Source organism: Saccostrea echinata, unplaced genomic scaffold, assembly GCF_033153115.1.
Source record: "Saccostrea echinata isolate AGI-Se365-2 ecotype Australia unplaced genomic scaffold, CSIRO_AGI_Sech_v1 ptg000025l, whole genome shotgun sequence".
Classification (NCBI taxonomy): domain Eukaryota; kingdom Metazoa; phylum Mollusca; class Bivalvia; order Ostreida; family Ostreidae; genus Saccostrea; species Saccostrea echinata.
This window is the reverse complement of record NW_026889774.1, coordinates 10,717,749-10,738,216: the sequence shown is the minus strand read 5'-3', so window position 1 is coordinate 10,738,216 and position 20,468 is coordinate 10,717,749. Positions and strand designations below refer to the sequence as shown.

General features: G+C 34.1%; 1 protein-coding gene across 1 annotated transcript in view; it reads right to left on the bottom strand.

The window, feature by feature from the left end:
• The window catches only part of LOC133191970 (uncharacterized), a 71,344-nt gene that overhangs the window by 26,100 nt on the left and 24,776 nt on the right, over positions 1-20,468 (bottom strand). The window contains exons 36-63 of the mRNA XM_061327765.1: positions 20,192-20,442; positions 19,868-19,976; positions 19,347-19,535; positions 18,907-18,939; positions 18,158-18,184; positions 16,700-17,013; positions 16,345-16,488; positions 14,524-14,653; positions 14,013-14,197; positions 13,605-13,749; positions 13,365-13,469; positions 12,786-12,992; positions 12,200-12,487; positions 11,576-11,596; positions 10,012-10,211; positions 9,550-9,707; positions 7,867-8,098; positions 7,329-7,631; positions 5,759-5,929; positions 5,209-5,355; positions 4,851-5,011; positions 4,600-4,726; positions 4,135-4,343; positions 3,728-3,830; positions 3,264-3,427; positions 2,937-3,108; positions 2,438-2,674; positions 1,416-1,658 (exon numbers count right to left, since the gene is read on the bottom strand). Of these exons, the coding sequence (XP_061183749.1) occupies positions 1,416-1,658; positions 2,438-2,674; positions 2,937-3,108; positions 3,264-3,427; positions 3,728-3,830; positions 4,135-4,343; positions 4,600-4,726; positions 4,851-5,011; positions 5,209-5,355; positions 5,759-5,929; positions 7,329-7,631; positions 7,867-8,098; positions 9,550-9,707; positions 10,012-10,211; positions 11,576-11,596; positions 12,200-12,487; positions 12,786-12,992; positions 13,365-13,469; positions 13,605-13,749; positions 14,013-14,197; positions 14,524-14,653; positions 16,345-16,488; positions 16,700-17,013; positions 18,158-18,184; positions 18,907-18,939; positions 19,347-19,535; positions 19,868-19,976; positions 20,192-20,442 (4,775 nt within the window). The remainder of the gene's footprint in view (positions 1-1,415; positions 1,659-2,437; positions 2,675-2,936; positions 3,109-3,263; positions 3,428-3,727; positions 3,831-4,134; positions 4,344-4,599; positions 4,727-4,850; positions 5,012-5,208; positions 5,356-5,758; positions 5,930-7,328; positions 7,632-7,866; positions 8,099-9,549; positions 9,708-10,011; positions 10,212-11,575; positions 11,597-12,199; positions 12,488-12,785; positions 12,993-13,364; positions 13,470-13,604; positions 13,750-14,012; positions 14,198-14,523; positions 14,654-16,344; positions 16,489-16,699; positions 17,014-18,157; positions 18,185-18,906; positions 18,940-19,346; positions 19,536-19,867; positions 19,977-20,191; positions 20,443-20,468) is intronic.

Sequence of the window (20,468 nt, the reverse complement as noted above, 5' to 3'; positions counted from 1 at the left end):
GAGATTTCAGAGACATATTGATCATTTTTCAGACCAGATGTTACAAAGTGCTTATCATTTTCAATTGCAATTACTGTGAAATCACTAATTTTCATGGGGGTTTAATATTCATTGTTTTTGTGATATATGAGTAAACCCACAAACCCTGTGAAATGTTGAATTTTAGAGTACAGTACGTATCATGCTTGTCTACCACCCACAAAATCAAATCCCCACAAACCAATTTTTTCTCTTGAAACAACGAATTTTTGACAGTGATTTTACAGTATCTATTTATAAACCTATTGTTACTGCACAACACCTGCATCTTCCTTCATCATTCATTTTTACAACTGAACACATTGAAAAACTTTCGGACAAATTAATTCTTTAATTTCCTTACACAGTACCAACAATCACTGCTCATGTATTAATGGTCATCCAAAGTATCACATGGTACAGTCTGTATAATTATTAGTGTTGTCAAATAGGACAATTTTTAGTAACCAGTTACTCGCTTACTTTTCCGATCGAATACCCGGTTACTTGGTTGATTTTTCGTTACAGTTTCCATATCTATTATTTATCTCATCCTTTATCTATTGGTAGAAATAAAACATAAATATACTGTATATGAACTTTATTTACAATTACAAACTCAAACAAACATGCAATATCTTAAGGAATTTTGATTTTGGATGTCACTAGAAAAGGGCCGTTTGTTTTCTGTTTAAGAAAATAATTTAGACACACAAAGAAGACAAATAGATATACAGTCGTCAATCACCAATGGCTCTCGTTACGTTTTCCTTTTCAGCCGCTGATATATGTCGCGATCAAGAATCAACATACCCCGTCATTACAGGTTGATTTGTGGAGTGTACAGAAAATCGCTGATTTCCGAATATTGTTTTAATCTTAGTTGATTTCATATATTTGTTGTCCCATATGTATAGGTTAAATCCATTTCAAATCATTTACATTTTACATATTTCGAATTAGCTGTTCTTTTAAAATACTTTCAAGCTTTATATGTTGTTAAATTATGTTCTAAATGGTCTAAATGAAGTAATTAAAACTCAGGTCTTCAAACCTTGTAAAAATCCTGGCAATCAAAGCTATCAATTACATAAATAAAAACAAATCGATCCTATTTGTGAACCACTAGTTCAAAATCTAATGGTAAATAAAATTAGGGAAATATGTAAGTATACATTTATAAACAATATAACATCTATTTCCTTTGTATTTATACATAAAATGTACTTTATCTGAGTAACCGAATAGCAGTTTTACTAACCGATACTGCATCGTTCGACGGTTAACCAGTTAACCGGGTACTTGTTGACAACATAATAATTATGTGAATTTAATATGTTAAATGTCTCATAAAAACATCTACCAATTTACATACCATCATAACTTTGTTTACTTACTCTTGATCCAGCTCTGGTATATCCCTGCACTAAGTCTGCCTTGAACTGATCCATTTTGTATTCAGTGGTGGATCCCATGGAGGTGGGGTTAATCTGATAGACAGTGTATCCACACAGGTGGGCTGCCAGCTTGACAATGATTGTGGCCCTCCCTGGACACCCTTCAGCCACCAGTACTGAGTGGGAGGTCTCGTGGGGTGAGGCGATGGTACGAGCCAATCGGCACACTTGTTCTATCACAGTCTGGAAATGACATAATTTATCCATAAACATTATTTATAGAACAAGAAGTTAGATATTTAATCCTTTAACGACCTTTAGAAATTTAGTAAATTTTATCCACTTAAATTACACCTTTCTTTTTACTTCTGCAGTATAAATGTATTCGTAAACTCTGGGACCATATTTTTTAATACAAATTGCATATACATTTACATTGTGTATAACATAAAACTGAACTAGTTAGTTGAGTGAAGAAATAGATTAAACCAGTAATAACAGAAAATAAAAAAAAAATAATGATCTCATGAAAAGATCTTTTCATAAAAAGATGGACAACACATACATTGAAAGAAATCACTAATGAAGCAGAAATTAAGAGGAAAATTTAAATTTATATCCATCCATATACACTAGTCCCAAATCTCTTCTAGCAAAAAAAAAATTTTGCCCCAAAAGAGTAACCAAAAGAACTAAAATTATAGGAAGAGATAGCCAGACAGGATTATAGCTTACCGCAGTGTCACGCTAAATATTTGAACAAAATTGTGGTAAGAAAAGAAGACATGCATGCAAATAGTACTGTACTGGATATTAAAATAAAGTTAACATATTCTGAAAAAGTTAAAGTATTACTACACCATTCATGCCCATTCAATCAAAACTAAACATGCAAAACATTGCCCTGAATTTTATATATACTGAAACATATTTTTTTCATTCCCATGCCATTATATCACAACAAACATACTTCACAACAACTTTTCAGATCACAAGACAACCTGTAAAAAGCATTTGCTCACCTTGTACAGGGCCAGTTTGATGCGGGGGTGAATTTTGTTATATTCCTCTACCCCCTTTGACATCAGTTCTTTGACGTCTTCAAACTTGAAGACGGGTTTGTAGAGATCAGTTTTAGCGTCCTCCTCTGAAATGTTGGAGCTGTGACGAGTGTCAATCATCCCGGCAGTCACCACCCCACTGTCCTGTTCTATCAGGTTACTGAAATACGGCTGACGGACACGTAACATTTGTGTCACCTGAAACAGAAAGTCAATTCAAGTGAATTGAAAAAAGAAATGTAAATATAGGAACTGATTCTATAAATAAATTTTTTCCGTAGGCCTGGCTTATCTTGTACAGTTTTATGTATTACTAAAAAAGTTTTAATTTACTAAAATTGAAAAGATCCAAGTTTTCGACTAAATATTGTAAAAATCCTTTAAAAGTGCTTTCAAATGCACAAGAGCTGACAGTTTGTATGAAAATGAATGAAATCTTAATTCTGTTATGAACTTTTACCTCTTCATCATTGGTAAATTCCTTCTTGACTGCCGTCACAAAAGCTTGTCTGAACCTACGGACGTCCACCTCACTGACCATTCTGTGGGAGTACACCCAAGTACACTCATGCTGCCATAGCAACATCAGATTCCTTTTAGTACACCCTGGTCTCAGAGACAGGCATAGGTTCCTGGAAAAACAAAGAATCAAATTTTGATTCAATGTGCATTTACTCCAGTCTTTCAAAACTTCACGTCTGAATTACACTTATAGGTTAACTAGCGAACTGCAAATTTTTATGCTCAGCTTAAAAATAAAATCAGACTCAATGGAGGAAACACTTACTTGAATATAACAGAGAGGTCTCTCATTGTGAACAGGTAATGGCACCTCTGGGAAGTCATGAGGTACATGGATCTCAGGCGATCCTGTAGCTCTACTGTCACCTTGACGATCAGGTTCAGCAGGGACCTCATGGCCTCCTCCTGTTTCTTTATGATGACCAGGTTCTATGAAAAGAAAAAAATCTTGCCATTTCTTCTTAAACATTCCTCTATATCACAGAAATATCAAAGCAGAAAAAATGTAAGCTGATTGTTTGCTGAAAAAATATCTGACAGTTCTAATTAACTCCTGCAAAATATCTACAAGTGCATGTATACATGTATGTTTTGCTCATGGATTTTAAAAACTGATTGGAAACCTACTTCTAAATTAATTTGTTTAATGGACTTTTGAGCTTGAATACTGTTCGTTATCTCCATATATTTCATTGTAGCTTAAAACATCTTTTGGTAAATAAATTATACCTTTTCATCGTGCATATGGTGACCAGCCTGGGCACTAGAGGTCTCTGGGGCAATGAAGTGAGTTTGGAGAAGGATGGAGAAAATACTCTGTTGGTCTGCCAAGCTATGAAAATTAATAAAAGTGAATGACAGAGTAATCTTTGACAAACTTAAATAGCTTTACCATTTTTTTTTTTCCAACTGACTTCAATTGTATTCAAGCTAAATGTCAGTTAAAGATTTAACCTCAGCTCTAAAACATAATTTGCACATAAAATATCCCCAAAAATATTTATACCAAATCATCAGCAAACTTGTGTCCACCCTTGCATGAGTAACACATAAATTAATTATTCACAAGCAGACTACTTCCTCTTGAACTTTCATAGCAGGACTCAGTATCAGAAGTGTAATATGTAATGTCTTACTCTGGATATGGAACTCCAAAGACAGCAAAGTGCCTCATGAACCTGGGACTGAGTTTGGGGACATTGGCGGTGGTGTTAGGATTAACAGTGGTGCAGTAGGTAACACTGTTGACGTAGCGCCAAGCATGGGTGTCCTGGTTATAGAAGCCACCATCATCGATGTGTTCTCTGACCAACTCCACAGCTGTCTGCTGGCCTGACATGTCGACCTGGAAAATAACAACATAACTGAATTTTCATTTAAATTCAATTGGAAAAGAAAAGTATCTAGATGTGATCTTAAGAAATATCACTTCACTTTATTTTTATTGCTTTTCTCAAAATAAAATTAATGTACTTTACATATTTTTCTATGAAAAATTCAATTTCCAAACTTATGTTATTGATCTACATGTACATTGTACATTTACACATGAGGACATTGCATGTAATTGTATCATATAGTGATGAAGCATAATGCTGCACCTGTGACAGATTGATGTCATCCACCAGACAGAGCAGACGTTTGTTGCCCTTTGGAACGTAAGTCTGTCCATGCTTCCATTCTAGTCTCTCGTCTAATCTGTCATACAGCAGTCTAGCATTGGTGAACCTAGAAGTAAAAGAAATAAAAATTTACAGCTTTCCTTCAAAATATAGATATAGTATAGGAACATGCATGCAGCTGAATTATTTCAAACATCCTTGAATTTTAAGGATGACCTTTGACATCTTACCTATTGGCCTGTATGGTAAGGGACAGAACTTCTGCCACTTCTCCAGAGTATGCAGTCCTGATCTTGTCGTTGATGATGGCTGTCTTTCCACATCCATTTTCTCCCACCAGCATCACAGACTTACGAAAGTCAGTCAAGGTGCTCAGCAGGAATGTCATTTGCTTTAAGGTAAAAAACAAAAACGTTTTAGTGCTTCTTATTAAATGTCTGAGATACTGATGTTTTTTCCTACCTGTTACTTGATAATGTAAATCATTTCTGCAAAACATTCATTCAATTAGATTTGGATGCATTAAAATATAGAAAGTTAAGAAAATATATATCTACATATGGTATATGTATCTCATCAGTGATGTACCTCAGCTGGGACTGTGTGAACAAAAGCCTCCGGAGGGATACCCATCGCTGCACTACTGCTATAGGAGGGGAGAATATCAGCCCAGCGTACAAACTCATGGGTTCCCTGGTCCACTGCATCCACTGACCCAACAGAGTAGTCAAACACCTACACAAATAAGATAGTAAAAATGGTAATAGAATAGAAGTTATGAATGTGAGAACTAGCAAAAATGAATAAATTTCTATTTTAAGTGGAAATAGTACAGTAAAACTGGGTTACAGTAACCATGCCAATAATGATCTTCATTCCCTTTAGTTTTAACATTTTTGGAAATAACAAGTTAATTTGTAACATATGAAAATTGTTTTCCTTCTCACTTCACTATAAGCATGTTCTACTGTAATCTGTTTTAGTTAGACTATCTGATTTTACCAGCTATATTTGTCAAAATTTACTTTAAAAACTTTTTTTCTAAACTAGACTAATCTCATTCAGAAATAAGTCTTAGCTTGATAATACGAGTCTTGGAAATTATCAAAACATAGAAAGTGAACCAGCTAAATCTTACAGTTCCCTCCTCTGGATAGTCAATATGCTGCTCGAACTGCTCCTTCCACCAGTTACTGAATGATTCTCGACAGTCAGCCTCCAGAGTCCCTCCAAAGGCCCAGATAGCGGCAAAGTTAAAATAGCGCTCCAGTTCTACATCGCTCAGTTCTCTACATCTGGTGATCAAGGCCTGGCAGTAAAGCCAAAATTCAGTGCAGGAAATGAACAATTAAAGGTCATGCCTAAGCATTACAATGACAGATCAATATCCTCAATTTGGGCTGAATGCTTATGAGGATGAAACATAAATAATTTCTCAATTCTTTAGATACAGAAATCTGAATCAGCATTTTCCCAATTTTTTGGGAGACATAAAATTTCAAAGACAATAATGCATATAGTGTTGCATTTTAGTGCATCAATAATGAGAAGTCTGGTTAAACAACATACCATGGTAAGGCATTCCTGTCAAAAGATTACTAATTATATGTAAACACAAGATGTGTTTGTGAAACACTGATGCCCCCGTATGGCAGCTTATGGCGAAGGTTAAAGTTTCTTCAAATGCAAGTCAAAATCCAGGCCAAAAGATAAAAAATGTTGATACCAAAAGAAAGGTCTTGTCTCGAGGAATACACCTGTGAAATTTGAAAGACCTAGATACAACTGTTCAAAAGTTATGGCGAAGGTTAAAGTTTTTTAAATAAAAGTCAAAGGTCAAGGTCAAAGTGGTTGGTATCCAAAGGAAGATCTTGTCACAAGGATTACATATGTGAAGTATGAAAGCCCTAGCACCAACCATTCAAAAGTTATGGCCAAGGTTAAAGTTTTTCAAATGTAGGTCAAACTCCTAGGTCAAGGTCAAAGGGTCAAAGTGGTTGGTATCCAAAGAAGGTCTTGTCACAAGGATTACAAATGTGAAGTATGAAAGCCCTAGCATAAACCATTCAAAAGTTATGGCCAAGGTTAAAGTTTTGCAAAAGTAGGTCAAACTCCTAGGTCAAGGTCAAAGGGTCAAAGTGGTTGATATCCAGAGGAAGGTCTTGTCACAAGGAATACACATGTGAAGTTTGAAACCCTAAGCACCAACTGTTCAAAAGTTATGGCCAAGGTTAAAGTTTTTCAAAAGTAGGTCAAACTCCAAGGTCAAGGTCAAAAGGTCAAAGTTGTTGGTATCCAAAGGAAGGCCTTGTCACAAAGAATACACATGTGAAGTTTGAAACCCCAAGCACCAACTGTTCAGAAGTTATGGCCAAGGTTAAAGTCTCATAAAATTTTGCAAAAGTGGGTCAAACTCCAAGGTCAAGGTCAAAAGGTCAAATATGATGGTACCCAAAGAAAGGTCTTGTCACAAGGAATACACATGTGAAATATGAAAATCATAGCTCCAACCAATTAAAAGTTATGGGCAAGGTTAAAGTTGACAACAGACAGACAGACAAACAGACAAACGGACAAACAGACAAACGGACAAACAGACAAACAGATAAACAGACAAACAGACAGACAGGACAAAAACAATATACCCCCGGGATCTTTCGATCCAGGGGCATAAAAATTAATTCTTCTAAGACCCCAACTAGACTCACATCCAGAAGTGTGGTGAACGTGGCCACCATATTCTCAATAGAGTGGTTGATGACCCTCCTGTAACGAGGACACCCTGTGCTGTCATTGTTTCCAAACATGTGCGGCTGGCAGCACTTTGTCAGATAGTCAATTGTCTTTTCAATGTAAATGTCACAAAATCCGGTCAGTAATTCTTTGTCTGCCTCATCACATTTCTCCAGCCACTGAACTAACATCATCTTCCACCCGACATCTTGTGATGTCATCATCAAGATTCCTACGTTGGCCAGAACTGCAGGGCTCATCTTCTCTACATTTTCCATCTGAAAGAGACAATGAATTCTTAGCAGAGATCCTTGAAAACAAAAAAGAATCCATGAAAAAATTGTTTTAAAAAATTTTAATTGAAAAAAAAAAACCCTTTTTAAATCTATTTCATTCAAAAAGGTGGCATACAAATAAAACCCATCAAATTTTACTAATATTAAAAAATCTCTTTATTTAAACAAGAACTGAGAATATGAATGATTTGGTAGAATTTATAAACAAGTAGCTCACCTCCCAGATAAATCTGACAGTCTCTGGTATAATTATCCTCTCACTGTTACCAAGCACCACTGCTCCGTCATTGTTGAGCACCGCGCTAAGCAGCTCCATCTGACCTGGGTCCACCTCCCCATCCAGCTGGATGACCTTCATTTTCTGGGCCGTCTGGAGGTTATAGTTAGTGGAGGCAGGCTGTATACACAGCTTCCTCAGGAGTGATGTCAACAAGCCATCCTTCCACTCACTGTTAATGTCAAGGAATGTGTAAGATCATCAGCTTATTTATTCAAGATGAAACCATGAGGATTTTACATTGTAATACTTGAAAATTACCACTTATTGCTATCTCTGTTTTTCCCAAGTACACTTTATCTAATTTTTATATTTAACCCTTTTAAGTTAATTTTTTTATGCCCCCGGATCGAAAGATCCCGGGGGTATATTGTTTTTGTCCTGTCTGTCTGTTTGTCTGTCTGTCTGTTGTCAACTTTAACCTTGCCCATAACTTTTGATTGGTTGGAGCTACGACTTTCATATTTCACATGTGTATTCCTTGTGACAAGACCTTTCTTTGAGTACCATCATATTTGACCTTTTGACCTTGACCTTGGAGTTTGACCTACTTTTGCAAAATTTTATGAGACTTTAACCTTAGCCATAACTTCTGAACAGTTGGTGCTTGAGGTTTCAAACTTCACATGTGTATTCTTTGTGACAAGGCCTTCCTTTGGATATCAACAACTCTGACCTTTTGACCTTGACCTTGGAGTTTGACCTACTTTTGATAAACTTTAACCTTGGCCATAACTTTTGAACAGTTGGTGCTTAGGGTTTCAAACTTCACATGTGTATTCCTTGTGACAAGACCTTCCTCTGGATATCAACCACTTTGACCCTTTGACCTTGACCTAGGAGTTTGACCTACTTTTGAAAAACTTTAACCTTGGCCATAACTTTTGAATGGTTGGAGCTAGGGCTTTCATACTTCACATATGTATTCCTTGCGACAAGACCTTCCTTTGGATACCAACAACCACTTTGACCTTTTGACCTTGACCTAGGAGTTTGACCTACTTTTGAAAAACTTTAACCTTGGCCATAACTTTTGAATGGTTGATGCTAGGGCTTTCATACTTCACATATGTAATCCTTGTGACAAGACCTTCCTTTGAATACCAACCACTTTGACCCTTTGACCTTGACCTAGGAGTTTGACCTACTTTTGAAAAACTTTAACCTTGGCCATAACTTTTGAATGGTTGGTGCTAGGGCTTTCATACTTCACATATGTAATCCTTGTGACAAGTTCTTCCTTTGGATACCAACCACTTTGACCTTGACCTTGACGTTTGACTTTTATTTAAAAAACTTTAACCTTCGCCATAACTTCTGAACAGTTGTATCTAGGTCTTTCAAATTTCATATGTGTATTCCTCGAACAAGACCTTTCTTTGGGTATCAACATTTCTTATCTTTTGGACTGGATTTTGACTTGCATTTGAAGAAACTTTAACCTTCGCCATAAGCTGCCATACGGGGGCATCAGTGTTTCACAAACACATCTTGTTAAATATCTTTTTAATAAAATACAAAAAAAATGCATGATGGCATTATCAAGGGAAATGACTCATGATTTACAAAATCTCCTAAAATAACAGTGGTTGATACTATTTAAGCTACAATGTAATTATTTACCCATTCTTGGTGTGGAAGTATCCCATGAGTTCCTCCGATTCTACAGCCTTGGTGAAGAGGGTTTGGATAGCAATGGTTTTACCTCTTTCCCTCTCAGAAAATCCAAACGTTTTGATGCACTCACTCTTTCCACAACCAGCAGGGCCCACAACAAATATCTAAAACAAAGTGCTTTCAATCAAAAACTGATCCACAGTTTATTTTGTTTTAATGACATTGCAATGTGAAAATGTACTCAAATGATTAAATATGATACATTTTTTCAATCAGTAAAATTTCTTTCAGAGTTAAGTATTTCTCTATTTGTTACTAGAAATCAGACAGATTCTTTCTATAGTAATTACAAATATAAATTATTTTGTCTGAAACAGATCATGAGAAATTCCTGAAAAGAATATGCAAATTTGGAAATAAATTCAAAGTTTTTTAATGCAACAATAAAATTTTAAACACTATACACACTGTTTGGTGGGCAGCATTCAGCTGTGCAAGTTGTGCCACACGTCCTTGGAAAGCAACACCTGGCAACAAACCAAGGTCACCGGTTGCCACAGCGATGGCATCATGCATGTCTTCTAGGACCTGTCTCTGCCCATCCACCATAAATCTACTTCCTGCACCGTGAGCCAGGGGCACCACTGGGGTGTTCAGATTAATTGAGTCTGTGCAATTAAATAAAAGAAAAATTTTAACATAATAATTGCTTTATTTCAAATTTTTTCATTACCTGCTCACCTTCTAGTAAAATATTATTTAATTCAAGAAAACCTAACGAAATGTTTAAGCTGGAATGGAACAGTATTTAAAATGTTAGTAAGGGTAGATAACTGGTGTATATACAGAAGTAAAAGAATGTGTACAAAGGGAAACATAAGATTTCATATATGTGTAGCATACATGTATCATGCATTATAAAGTAGAAATATACATTATTTATCTCATGCATTTCTTTAAATCTTCAGCTTTATGTAAAAGTCATGCATACAGGTATTAGTATACAGTTTGTTTCAGAATCAAGTTAATATGTCCTAAGTTAGATGTTATATGATTATTCAGCTTACATGTAAATATGGCAGTTATTGCTTATATATGCATTTTCTAGCATGCATTTAGATTTTTACACTAGATGTAAACTCAAGAACTCAAACAGACAAACATCATAAAGCGAACAAATTTAATATAAATGAATTACAGCAATTAGCAAACTTTCAATTGGTATAAATATAAGTATTGTCCAAAAGGAGGAGGGGTAGGGGGTGGGGATAATTTAAAACATTTATACTTAGTACTGTACAACATTCTAATCACATGAATTGTATGTGCAGTAAAAATACTTACCATAATCAATTTTTATTTTGTGTTTGGTATTGATAAGAGAAACCAAAGTTCAAGAAGTAAAATCAGTTTCCCATTCTTTATTATCTCTCTAAAAATATCTGTTTTTTAATTTTCATGATCATGTTTTCTTATGAATATTAAATATTAATTAGTGACAGTCTACTTGATGTTTGAGGTTAATAAAAGAGTTCTCTCCCTTAGATAGTGCTTTAAAAATCCATGATACCACTCATTTTAGTGTTAAGATTAGGAATTTTTAGACATCGTTTTTCAACATAGAAATTCAATTCTCAACTAACTACCCACATTAGCTTGATCTGAATCCAGTCTAATTCTAATGAGAGTACATCAATTGCATGATCATCGAAGTTAGGAATACTATTTCCTTTGACTGATTAAAGTACCGGTATCCTAAATAATCTCGTATCAATAGTACTGATTTAGCATCAAGCAGATAGAGATTCTCCAGAGTCAGTTTTAGTTATGTAACAATTACTGATACCAGCTATCACCATACTATTATCATTAGAGAACTAGAATGCATGAATTTCATATATGTATTAATTAAGATTTTTAAGTATTTTCAATCTGAAATTTTTAAACAAGAAAAGAAAGCAATTTTGTGTTAAAATGCTAAATGTTTCTAAAAGTCTAGAACAACATAAATGACTGCTAATCTATCCCTTACCTCTCCAATGGAAAATTGGATCTAGTATATGCATACAAAAAATTTCATGAAACTTAAGCAAAAATTCTATTCTAAAGCCAATACTATGTAACTAAAATACATGTATATCATTAGGATAGTAATCTGTATCTGATTTACTGAGCAACTTGAACAAGGCTAGTCCCAAAATCATAATGGAACTAGTCTAACATTATGGCAATTTATTTCCCTAGTAGCTATATGATGGTAACTTAAACTAAAATACAATAAAATACATGTATTTAATACTACTAAAATATGTTTAAAAGCAAAAATTAGTAAATCAGTTATCTTATGTTGGGAATTGTATGTATTTCATTTAAAAAAGTTCTTTGTACATTAAATTGCCTGAAAAAAGGGTATAAAATCTGTCTTGTATATCTAACACCATTGCTGTCAATAAGTCTTCAATATTGATCGATTTGAGGGAGAAAAAAAAAGCCTATAGATTCACATCATTTTTAACAAATACCTAAAACCAAAAATAAAAAATTTCATATTTCATGTCTTAAACCACTGTTCTCCTAATCTTGAAGCTAAAACAAAATAAACAGTAACATACTCAAACCAGGATTACTAAATGGCCTTTCTTGAGCATAAACTCACCTTTCAATGATTTGGCAGAGTTATCACTCTTGGCTGTTCTCGCTCGGGAACTGACTCTTGACTGTGGTGCTTTAGACAATGGGGACTCTCCTCCAAACAGAAGAGGTAGGTCTACATGAGGCCAGATATCTGTAATCAAGGTGCAGAAGATGCTTGCATCCCTGCCTTGCATTCTGGGAAGGAATGTGTCCCTAATGGCCATAACTAAGGATTTTTCTTCTGCCCGTAGTTTCATTTCAGAAGAAAGGTCATCTGCTGGAACAGATGCAGGTCCTTTGTCCTTCTTAGCTAAAAATAAATCAAATTTAAATAGATGTCACTTTTGCAAATCTGATTCAAAACTGGTGAAAATATCTGTTTAAAAAAATCATGTGAAAGGAAAATGTTAAATAAATTTCTCTATACATATCAAGTTCACCATTTCAAAATGGTTTTACACTTTTCCCCTCTGTCATCTCTCAGTTGTTATCAAACCCAAATTTTCACAAAATCCTTGTATATGAAGACCATGTCAACTAACATTAATCACTTTATATAAGTTGACATTCCTTACATGACTTAAGTTATCTCCCTTTTGTGATGTTACCTTTTTCTGATGCCTCCTCCTCGTGTTTCTCTCCATCTTCCTGGAGTTCTTCCTCCTCCTCATCCTCCTCTTCCTCTTTGATGGGGCTCATCTCATCCATCTCTAGCACATCAATTGTATTCTTCTCTAGATAGGCTCCTGCCTCAGACACCACACCCTTTAGAGTCTTAATACTCCAGCCCCCATTACTGGTGGCTATGTCACAACCTAGGAAAAGAGAAAAAAAAACTTCTGAGCTATGTCACAACCTAGGAAAAGGGGAAAAAAACACTTCTGAGCTGTGTCACAACCTAGGAAAAGGGGAAAAAAACACTTCTGAGCTATGTCACAACCTAGGAAAAGGGGAAAAAACACTTCTGAGCTATGTCACAACCTAGGAAACAGGGAAAAACAACAAACTTCTGAGCTGAGTATTAAACAAGGAATTTTAAAGACTGGTAGTTGCAGGGCTCAAAGCAAGGAAAGCAAATTGCACCCTCCCTGAAAAGACATCTATGATGCTAAGTTAATTAGTGTTTTTAGGATGAAGTCTATGAATGGAAAAAGTTGTGCATGCCGTAATGTTTTTTTTTTTTTTACCTTGTGTCATGTTTTCAGATATGAACTGCGTGGTACCCAGCAGTTTGCGACACATTTCATACACCATCATAGTCTTCTTAGCCAATTCTCTTCCATTTATAAATCCTAAATGACAAGGAATATACTTCACATTAGTTATGGTTATTATTATTGTGTACATTTAAACATTCCATAAATTATTTAATATATTAAAAATAAAAATGCCCCATTTTCTGAGCACAAAATGTATAAATCTGTTACCTTGACTACATAACATGACCTCCAGGGTAAGGTGAAGGTCAGGCTGTACAATGGTGACTGTCCTAAACTGGGTCATGATGTAGTCAGGGAGAGCTGCAGTAACTGATGGATACAGGAGGAGTTTGTCTGGGTTTCCTGGCTGAACCTGGCAACAAACAAAAAGGATTTAAATGCTGGCCCATCAAAAAATGTCAGACATTTCTGGCAAATATGGCTTTTAGCATACAATAAATGATGAAAAATGCCAAATGATTTTGAATTGTGCTCAGCTGCCTAAACTAGAATAAAAATAATTTTATCTAAAATTTAAGATAATTTGACTGCCTGGGTGTTAATTTAACATGGATTCAAAATTAATCCTCATCAAAGATTCAAGCATTTGACCCTTGATCTCCAAAATATACTTACCTTTAGAGCACTGTCTAGGAGGGCAAAACATGCCCCACTGGGGCTAAGCTGTATGTCATCTGACTGGAGATGGACTGCTGCCTTTCCAGCTTTTAAAGCCTCCATCACGGCAGACATCAACTGGGCAAAGACACTCAGTACCGCAGGGGCCAAGTGATTGTAGTTGTCAAAACACACCCAGGATCCTGTTATTAGGATTTTTTTAAGGAATTAAAGTAATTTTTCTTCATCATTTGATAAAATTTGGAGGAGTTAAAAAAGAACAGTATTTTTACTCTAGATACTTCAACTAATGGCTTAAACTGGACTGTTGTTGACAAATTTTAAAGATAGCTCTAAAAAATTACAGTGTAGTTAGACAGAGGGAATATGCATCTTCTGTTTCAACAAAAGAGGTTTTGTCAAATGATATCTGTAATTCAAAAATTAGAAATGTACGCTATAAATTCCTTTATAACAATAACTATGTCAATAGTTTTCTTCTAAATTAACCTTGACATCTGACACATACCTGTTGCAGCCATTCCTCTGAATATATCTTGAAGTTGTTCATAATTCATGGTCTTGGTACAGTTGAACCTGTACAGGGGGTACCCCAGGGATCGACTGAGCTCATGAACAAGTTCAAACTTTCCTGTGTCCTGTTTTCAAAGAGGATACAGAGGAATTCATTTATAGCTTATGAAACTTTGCAAAGAAAAAAAAAAACAAACAGCTTTATTACTTTCAATGGACTATATTTCAAAGGGAATCCTCCAACATGGAAGATGAATAAATGAGAGAAACAGAAGATATACCATTTAGAAAACTTATAAAACCACTTAAGAGGGCATCACAATTTACTTTGGTATTAAAGGGTTGTTTCTACTATAATTTTTTTCTATTCTTGGCTATCTATCAAGCAAAGAAATTCTTCTTCTAAAAAGCAATGTTTAAAAGCTTCATGGAGATAGAATTCTTGAAAACAGTCATATTGAAATTAAAATAAAATTGTTCAATTCAAAGATAAATGTCAGTATGCTATAAATTATACATAAACACTGTGTACATTGAATCTGGAAAAAAAAAATTAAAAAAATTATTAACCATTAAATAATGATTGGTTCAAGAACTAAGCAGATATCTATGCATGCAACTAAATTTGTCAAAACAGGGTTGATAACTAAGGAATGACAAGGACAAATCTAGAAAGAACATGCAGTTAAATGGCAGAATGGTCAGATGTTAAGTAATAAGAAAAGACAAGCTTTGTTTGATTTTCTTCTGATGATGTTTATCAATTTACCATGAAGTGTAAAAATTTTTCCATAATTACGTTATGATTATCTTCAGTTTAAATGTGAAAAAAAAAATCCAAGAAGTAAAACTCAATAAAATTGTGCTTAGCTCTCAAAATCAATTTTTTAAAAATTTAATTAAAATGTGGATTAAGGTGAAAAATCTCTTAACTCTGTGAAAATCTCATGTGCAACTTTAAATAGTAAAATTAATAAACAAAAAACTTCTAAAAATTGAAATTATAGTAAACTCTCAGATCTTTTCTTATCAAAAGCAGGTTAAATCTACTACATGTGCTATATTTCTTGTCTTAGTGTTTAAATATAAGACTTGGGAGAAAGGATCTGGTAGTTTCAATTAAAGGTTAAACTGAAAATAAAAAGCCGTATTTACCTCAGGCTGAAAATTATCGATGGCAAAAAGCAAAAAAGTATTAAATGATATATTGTATATCCCAATAATTAACAAATGTATTTGCTCACTCTCTGTTAGGAATGAAGCAAATTTTGTAAGAGCTGGCAGCAATTTTGTAATGTTTGACAAATGTATTCATGTGGAGATTGAAAACATTGTGTGCAAGGCATTTTGCAAGCAAAATGATTACCATATATTGCAACATGCATGATTTCATACAACGGTAAATATATACTGATGCAAAGGCATATATTTCAAGAAAGCTTAACCCTTTGATTTTTCTGACTGCATTATTAAATCATTTAATGTACTTCTAGTCTTCTACTCAATGTATGAACAATAATCATAGAATCATGCTAAAAACTCTGTCTATTACATATATAGGGACAATATAATAATAACTACATAAAATCAAATGTACATCATTATTTCTAAATTCTAAATTGGTGCATCTAATTAATCAATTTTACAACATGCATTGTAAAATATCTATGAATGGGGCATATATGTAATTCATATGACATCTACAGTAAAATATATCTAATTTATGCTGAGCATGCATTCTCTATATAATATTACCTACAATTAACATACGGTTTTAATTCAGAGACCTTTATATAAATTTTAAAAAATTCCTTACCATAGCTCCAACACACATGCCCCCCAAATGTGCCTTAATGGACTGACACAGGGCGACAAATACTCGCTCTGTAAGGGGAGTGATGACCTCTCTATTGCTGGAACCAACGTATTCATAGCCATAGTCAAACTCCGCATCCAGACACTAATGTAAAAAGCATACCCAAGGTTGACACACAACAAGCTCATATCATCTCTATGATGTTAACTCATATCAGATTAATAATATACATGTATGCATACAATATATTAAAGTTCAATTGCAAAAAGCTTTGAATCTACTAGAGTAAATATAAATCAGAGATGAAAAACCTTTTAATTCTTACAAAAGAGAACCACATTTATTTCCCCCCTACCTTAATAGAGACCCCTTTGTTTTCCTTGTTGTAGGAATATCTGAGTTGTGAGCTCCACTGGAATGTACTCATAGCATCATTATTCTCGGCCTCAATCATTCGCTCCATGAAATCTCTCAGGTGAGCCATTAAGGCCAACAGAGAAGTGAGTTTCTGGATCTGACTTGGGAACAACATGAGTCTGAGTTCTGAGTTGTCGATAGGTTCTTCCTGTTTCGCCGCTTCCTCTTCCTGTTTGGTTTTGATCGTTGGGAGGGGCATATTGAGAATGTTCATAGTGTCTATGGGCTCCATTGTCTGAGGTTCCACCATTGCTGTCGTGTAGAAAATCTCAGTATTATTAAGAAAACCCTTTTTTTTCCACTAAGGATCTCTCAAGGTCAACTCCTAAGAAAATTCATATTACTAGAAATCTAGAAAAGTATGAATAAGAATAGAAAAATCATCTACATGTCATAGTGTAACATTTGGCCACTAGAATTAGCTTTGTATACTAAATCTACATGATTGTATAACAATATTTCTTAATCAAGTATGAACTAATATAAGTAATGGGAAAATACATTTTCTCTAAAGAAAACTATCAATAGTACTGGAAAAAAGATCAGTAATTCAAAATAACTGAAAATATATTATTTAAGAAGAAGGACCCTCTGCTCAATATAATAGATTTGTTTCCATTTTGTCAGAAGTAATCAGTAAACATAAAAAAAAATTGTTTCAATATGGGAAATTTTTAGAAACTTATTGATGATTTTTTAAAAAAAAAATTGCATAGGTAAGCTACCATAGTGATTTATCAATTGTAAACTTATCCTTCTTAACTAAATTTAGAGTTATCTCCCTTAGCTATTGGCTTACCTCCCCTAACTAATTGAAGAGTAATCTCTCTTAGCAAATTAAAGAGTCATCTCCCTTGTACAGTTATCTTCCTTCGCTAATTATAGAGTTATCTTTCATAGCCAATTCTAAATATATTTCTGTAAGCTGATGGTCATTCTTCCTTTTTAAGATTGAAATTGAAAATCAAATAAACATTTCAATCCAGTTCAATTTAAATAAATTGTAAGCAAGGCAATAACATTGCTCAATTCCACTCATTCATTTTTTTTTTCTAAGTTTCTAAACATTGGGTAAAGAAGGAAAAATGGGAGGTTGCAGGAAATCATTGGTTGTGCAAGGGACAAATGCTAAGGAACAATTTGTTGTGCAAGTGAGAATATTATATCAAAGTCACATATAAAGGTGTAATAATTAAAGGGGATCAAAATGATAGGGGAAACAAATAGGAAATTTGGATCAAAGTCTTCAAAGCTTCAGGTAAATATACACAAATTAGGGATTGCGTGGTGATTATGGTAAAATAATATTTCAAATGGGTACACTCGGGATAAATAGGGTGAATCTTGCACAATATTGACTACAGGTGATTTAGGTAAATACAGGTGTCACTGTTACCTTTCTGGTCAGGTTTGTCAGTTTTTGCTGGAAGTGAAAGGAGAAGGGTCAGAACATGGTGACATTTACGAAAAACTGGCCAACGACATTAAATCTTGATTGCTTCCATACATATAAGTTTAGCTTGCAATGAAATTTTAAGTTTGTATTAAAATAAAGAAGCACTGTTGATTATAAAGGGTGGATTAACTTCATAAGTGGTTCTGATGGATATGACTATATGAAATAAAACAAGAATGAAATACTCCAAGGTTACATTTGGCAAAGTTTAAGTTATTGGATAAGCTAATAATTGGAATATCACGATTACAGTATTATAACATACAATTGTAATGTAGTGATGCATAAAGTGCAATGTTTTTTCAGTACGACTTAGTATTAATCTGATAACCATTAAGAATGAAATAAAAGTATTACATCATCACGTGTGTATGTGTGCATTTTTTTTTTTGCAGACTTTCAAGAATTAAAAGTGAATTTGTATTGATTTAATGCTAATCTGGGGCTCAAAGTATAACATCAACATAAAATATTTCTAAAGTGAATTTATAATTTTTTTTTTATTTTAAATATTGTACAAAAGAAATAAAACTGTATAATAAAGAAGGCCTATAAAAAAAGAAAAAGGGGCAATAAGCTAAAGTGTTTGAGAAATTTGCAGAGAATATAGAAACAGCAGAAATCTGGCTTTTGAAATCTACAACATAGAAAACATAGGGAGGGAGGGGGATATGTATATATATACATACATCTCTGAGTGTTGTCACCACCTGTTCCTGAAGCTAAAAGTAGGTACAAACATACTTAACAAGACTGTATGATAAAAATCAATGAGGAATGTAACTACCATTACATTCCAAGACTGTAACTACCATTACATTCCAAGACACAATGGTAAATTTAAAAACAGTAGTCACCAGTAAATACTTTTAAAATTTTATTATCATAATTACTAATTTCACTATTAATTTTTCTGCAAAATCTAATTTGTACTAAATAAAGAATTTTCTTTATAATTTGATCACATTTGAAACAAATGTCTGCAATATATGTGAAAGTGCAACTCTTAAGGAATTATTAAAACACAGCAAATTTTTATGGATTAATAGCTAAGAGCTAACACCAGAGACAAAGTTTTAATTTGATACATTAATTGATCAAAAATTTGAAATTAATTTCATTAACTTACAGTCCTGATGATCTTGTATAGAGCCCTCTTCCTCTGGGATGGGGGATCGTCCCGATTCTAGCCCCACATCAAACATGGAGCCCTTCCTGGATTGCCCCATGGATGCCCCACCGTAACTACTTCTGGCCCCGGCGACGGAGGCAGACTCAGATAGCTCTTCTTTGTCCTCACCAAGTTTCTGATTCTTCACTGGAGAGGGAAAAAAACTTTGGGGGTAGAACTTCTTAATCAGGGATCTCAGACTGTTTTTGTTGAAAATACCTTAATCATATCCTATCTAATCATGGTTTAGTTGATTATTTAAATGGTAAAAGAAAAATTAAACAACCATTTATATTTATCATTCAAATCTAAAATTAATTGGGGAGATTCTGTATCCAACTGAATTACATTATTCATGGCTGGTTAATTTCACTCTTTTTTTTTTGTTAAAGATATCCAATCACCTTTCATGTAATGAATGTTTGACTGATGATAAATTTATCAGCTAGATTTTTTCCCCCCTTTTTAAATGCCCTTACTTTCACTTTCTGTTTTCTCTTTCCTGCCCTTTGCCTCCTTGTCTCCCTCCAAGCCTTTTAGTAACACCACTGTGGCCTTAATACTAGAGCTTATCTTCTCATGGCAGTTCTGTAAACAGACAAACAAACTATTAAAACATGGTCTGATATAAATTTCCATTTTATCAATCATTTAATGAAATGATTGCTAAAATTCTTGCCCACAAACCAATTTTCTGAAGTTGATTGCACACAAATTTTGAAAAGGTAATTATTTATTTTTTATGGCGGTGCATTAGGCAATTTTGTTTAGAACACATGTAAAAAAAAAAAATAAAATAAAACCTTGAGACTGTCCCTATTTCCAGAATCTAGTGCAGCCAGACTCTCTGAGATCTGCTCTGTCATTTGGACTTGTGTTGCTAGGTAAACAACTTCAGTCACATGATCCAGAGTCCATGACTTCTGGGGGTCTTTTTCAGGGTCAGCTAACAGTTGCTCGGCAACAGAAGATGCTCTACTATTGTTAGCTGGTTCCTTTTCTTTTTCTCTTTCTTTCTTCTGTCTACTGCTTGTGCGACTTCCACCTTTTTCCCCTGCAAGTCAAAAAATTAATAAATGA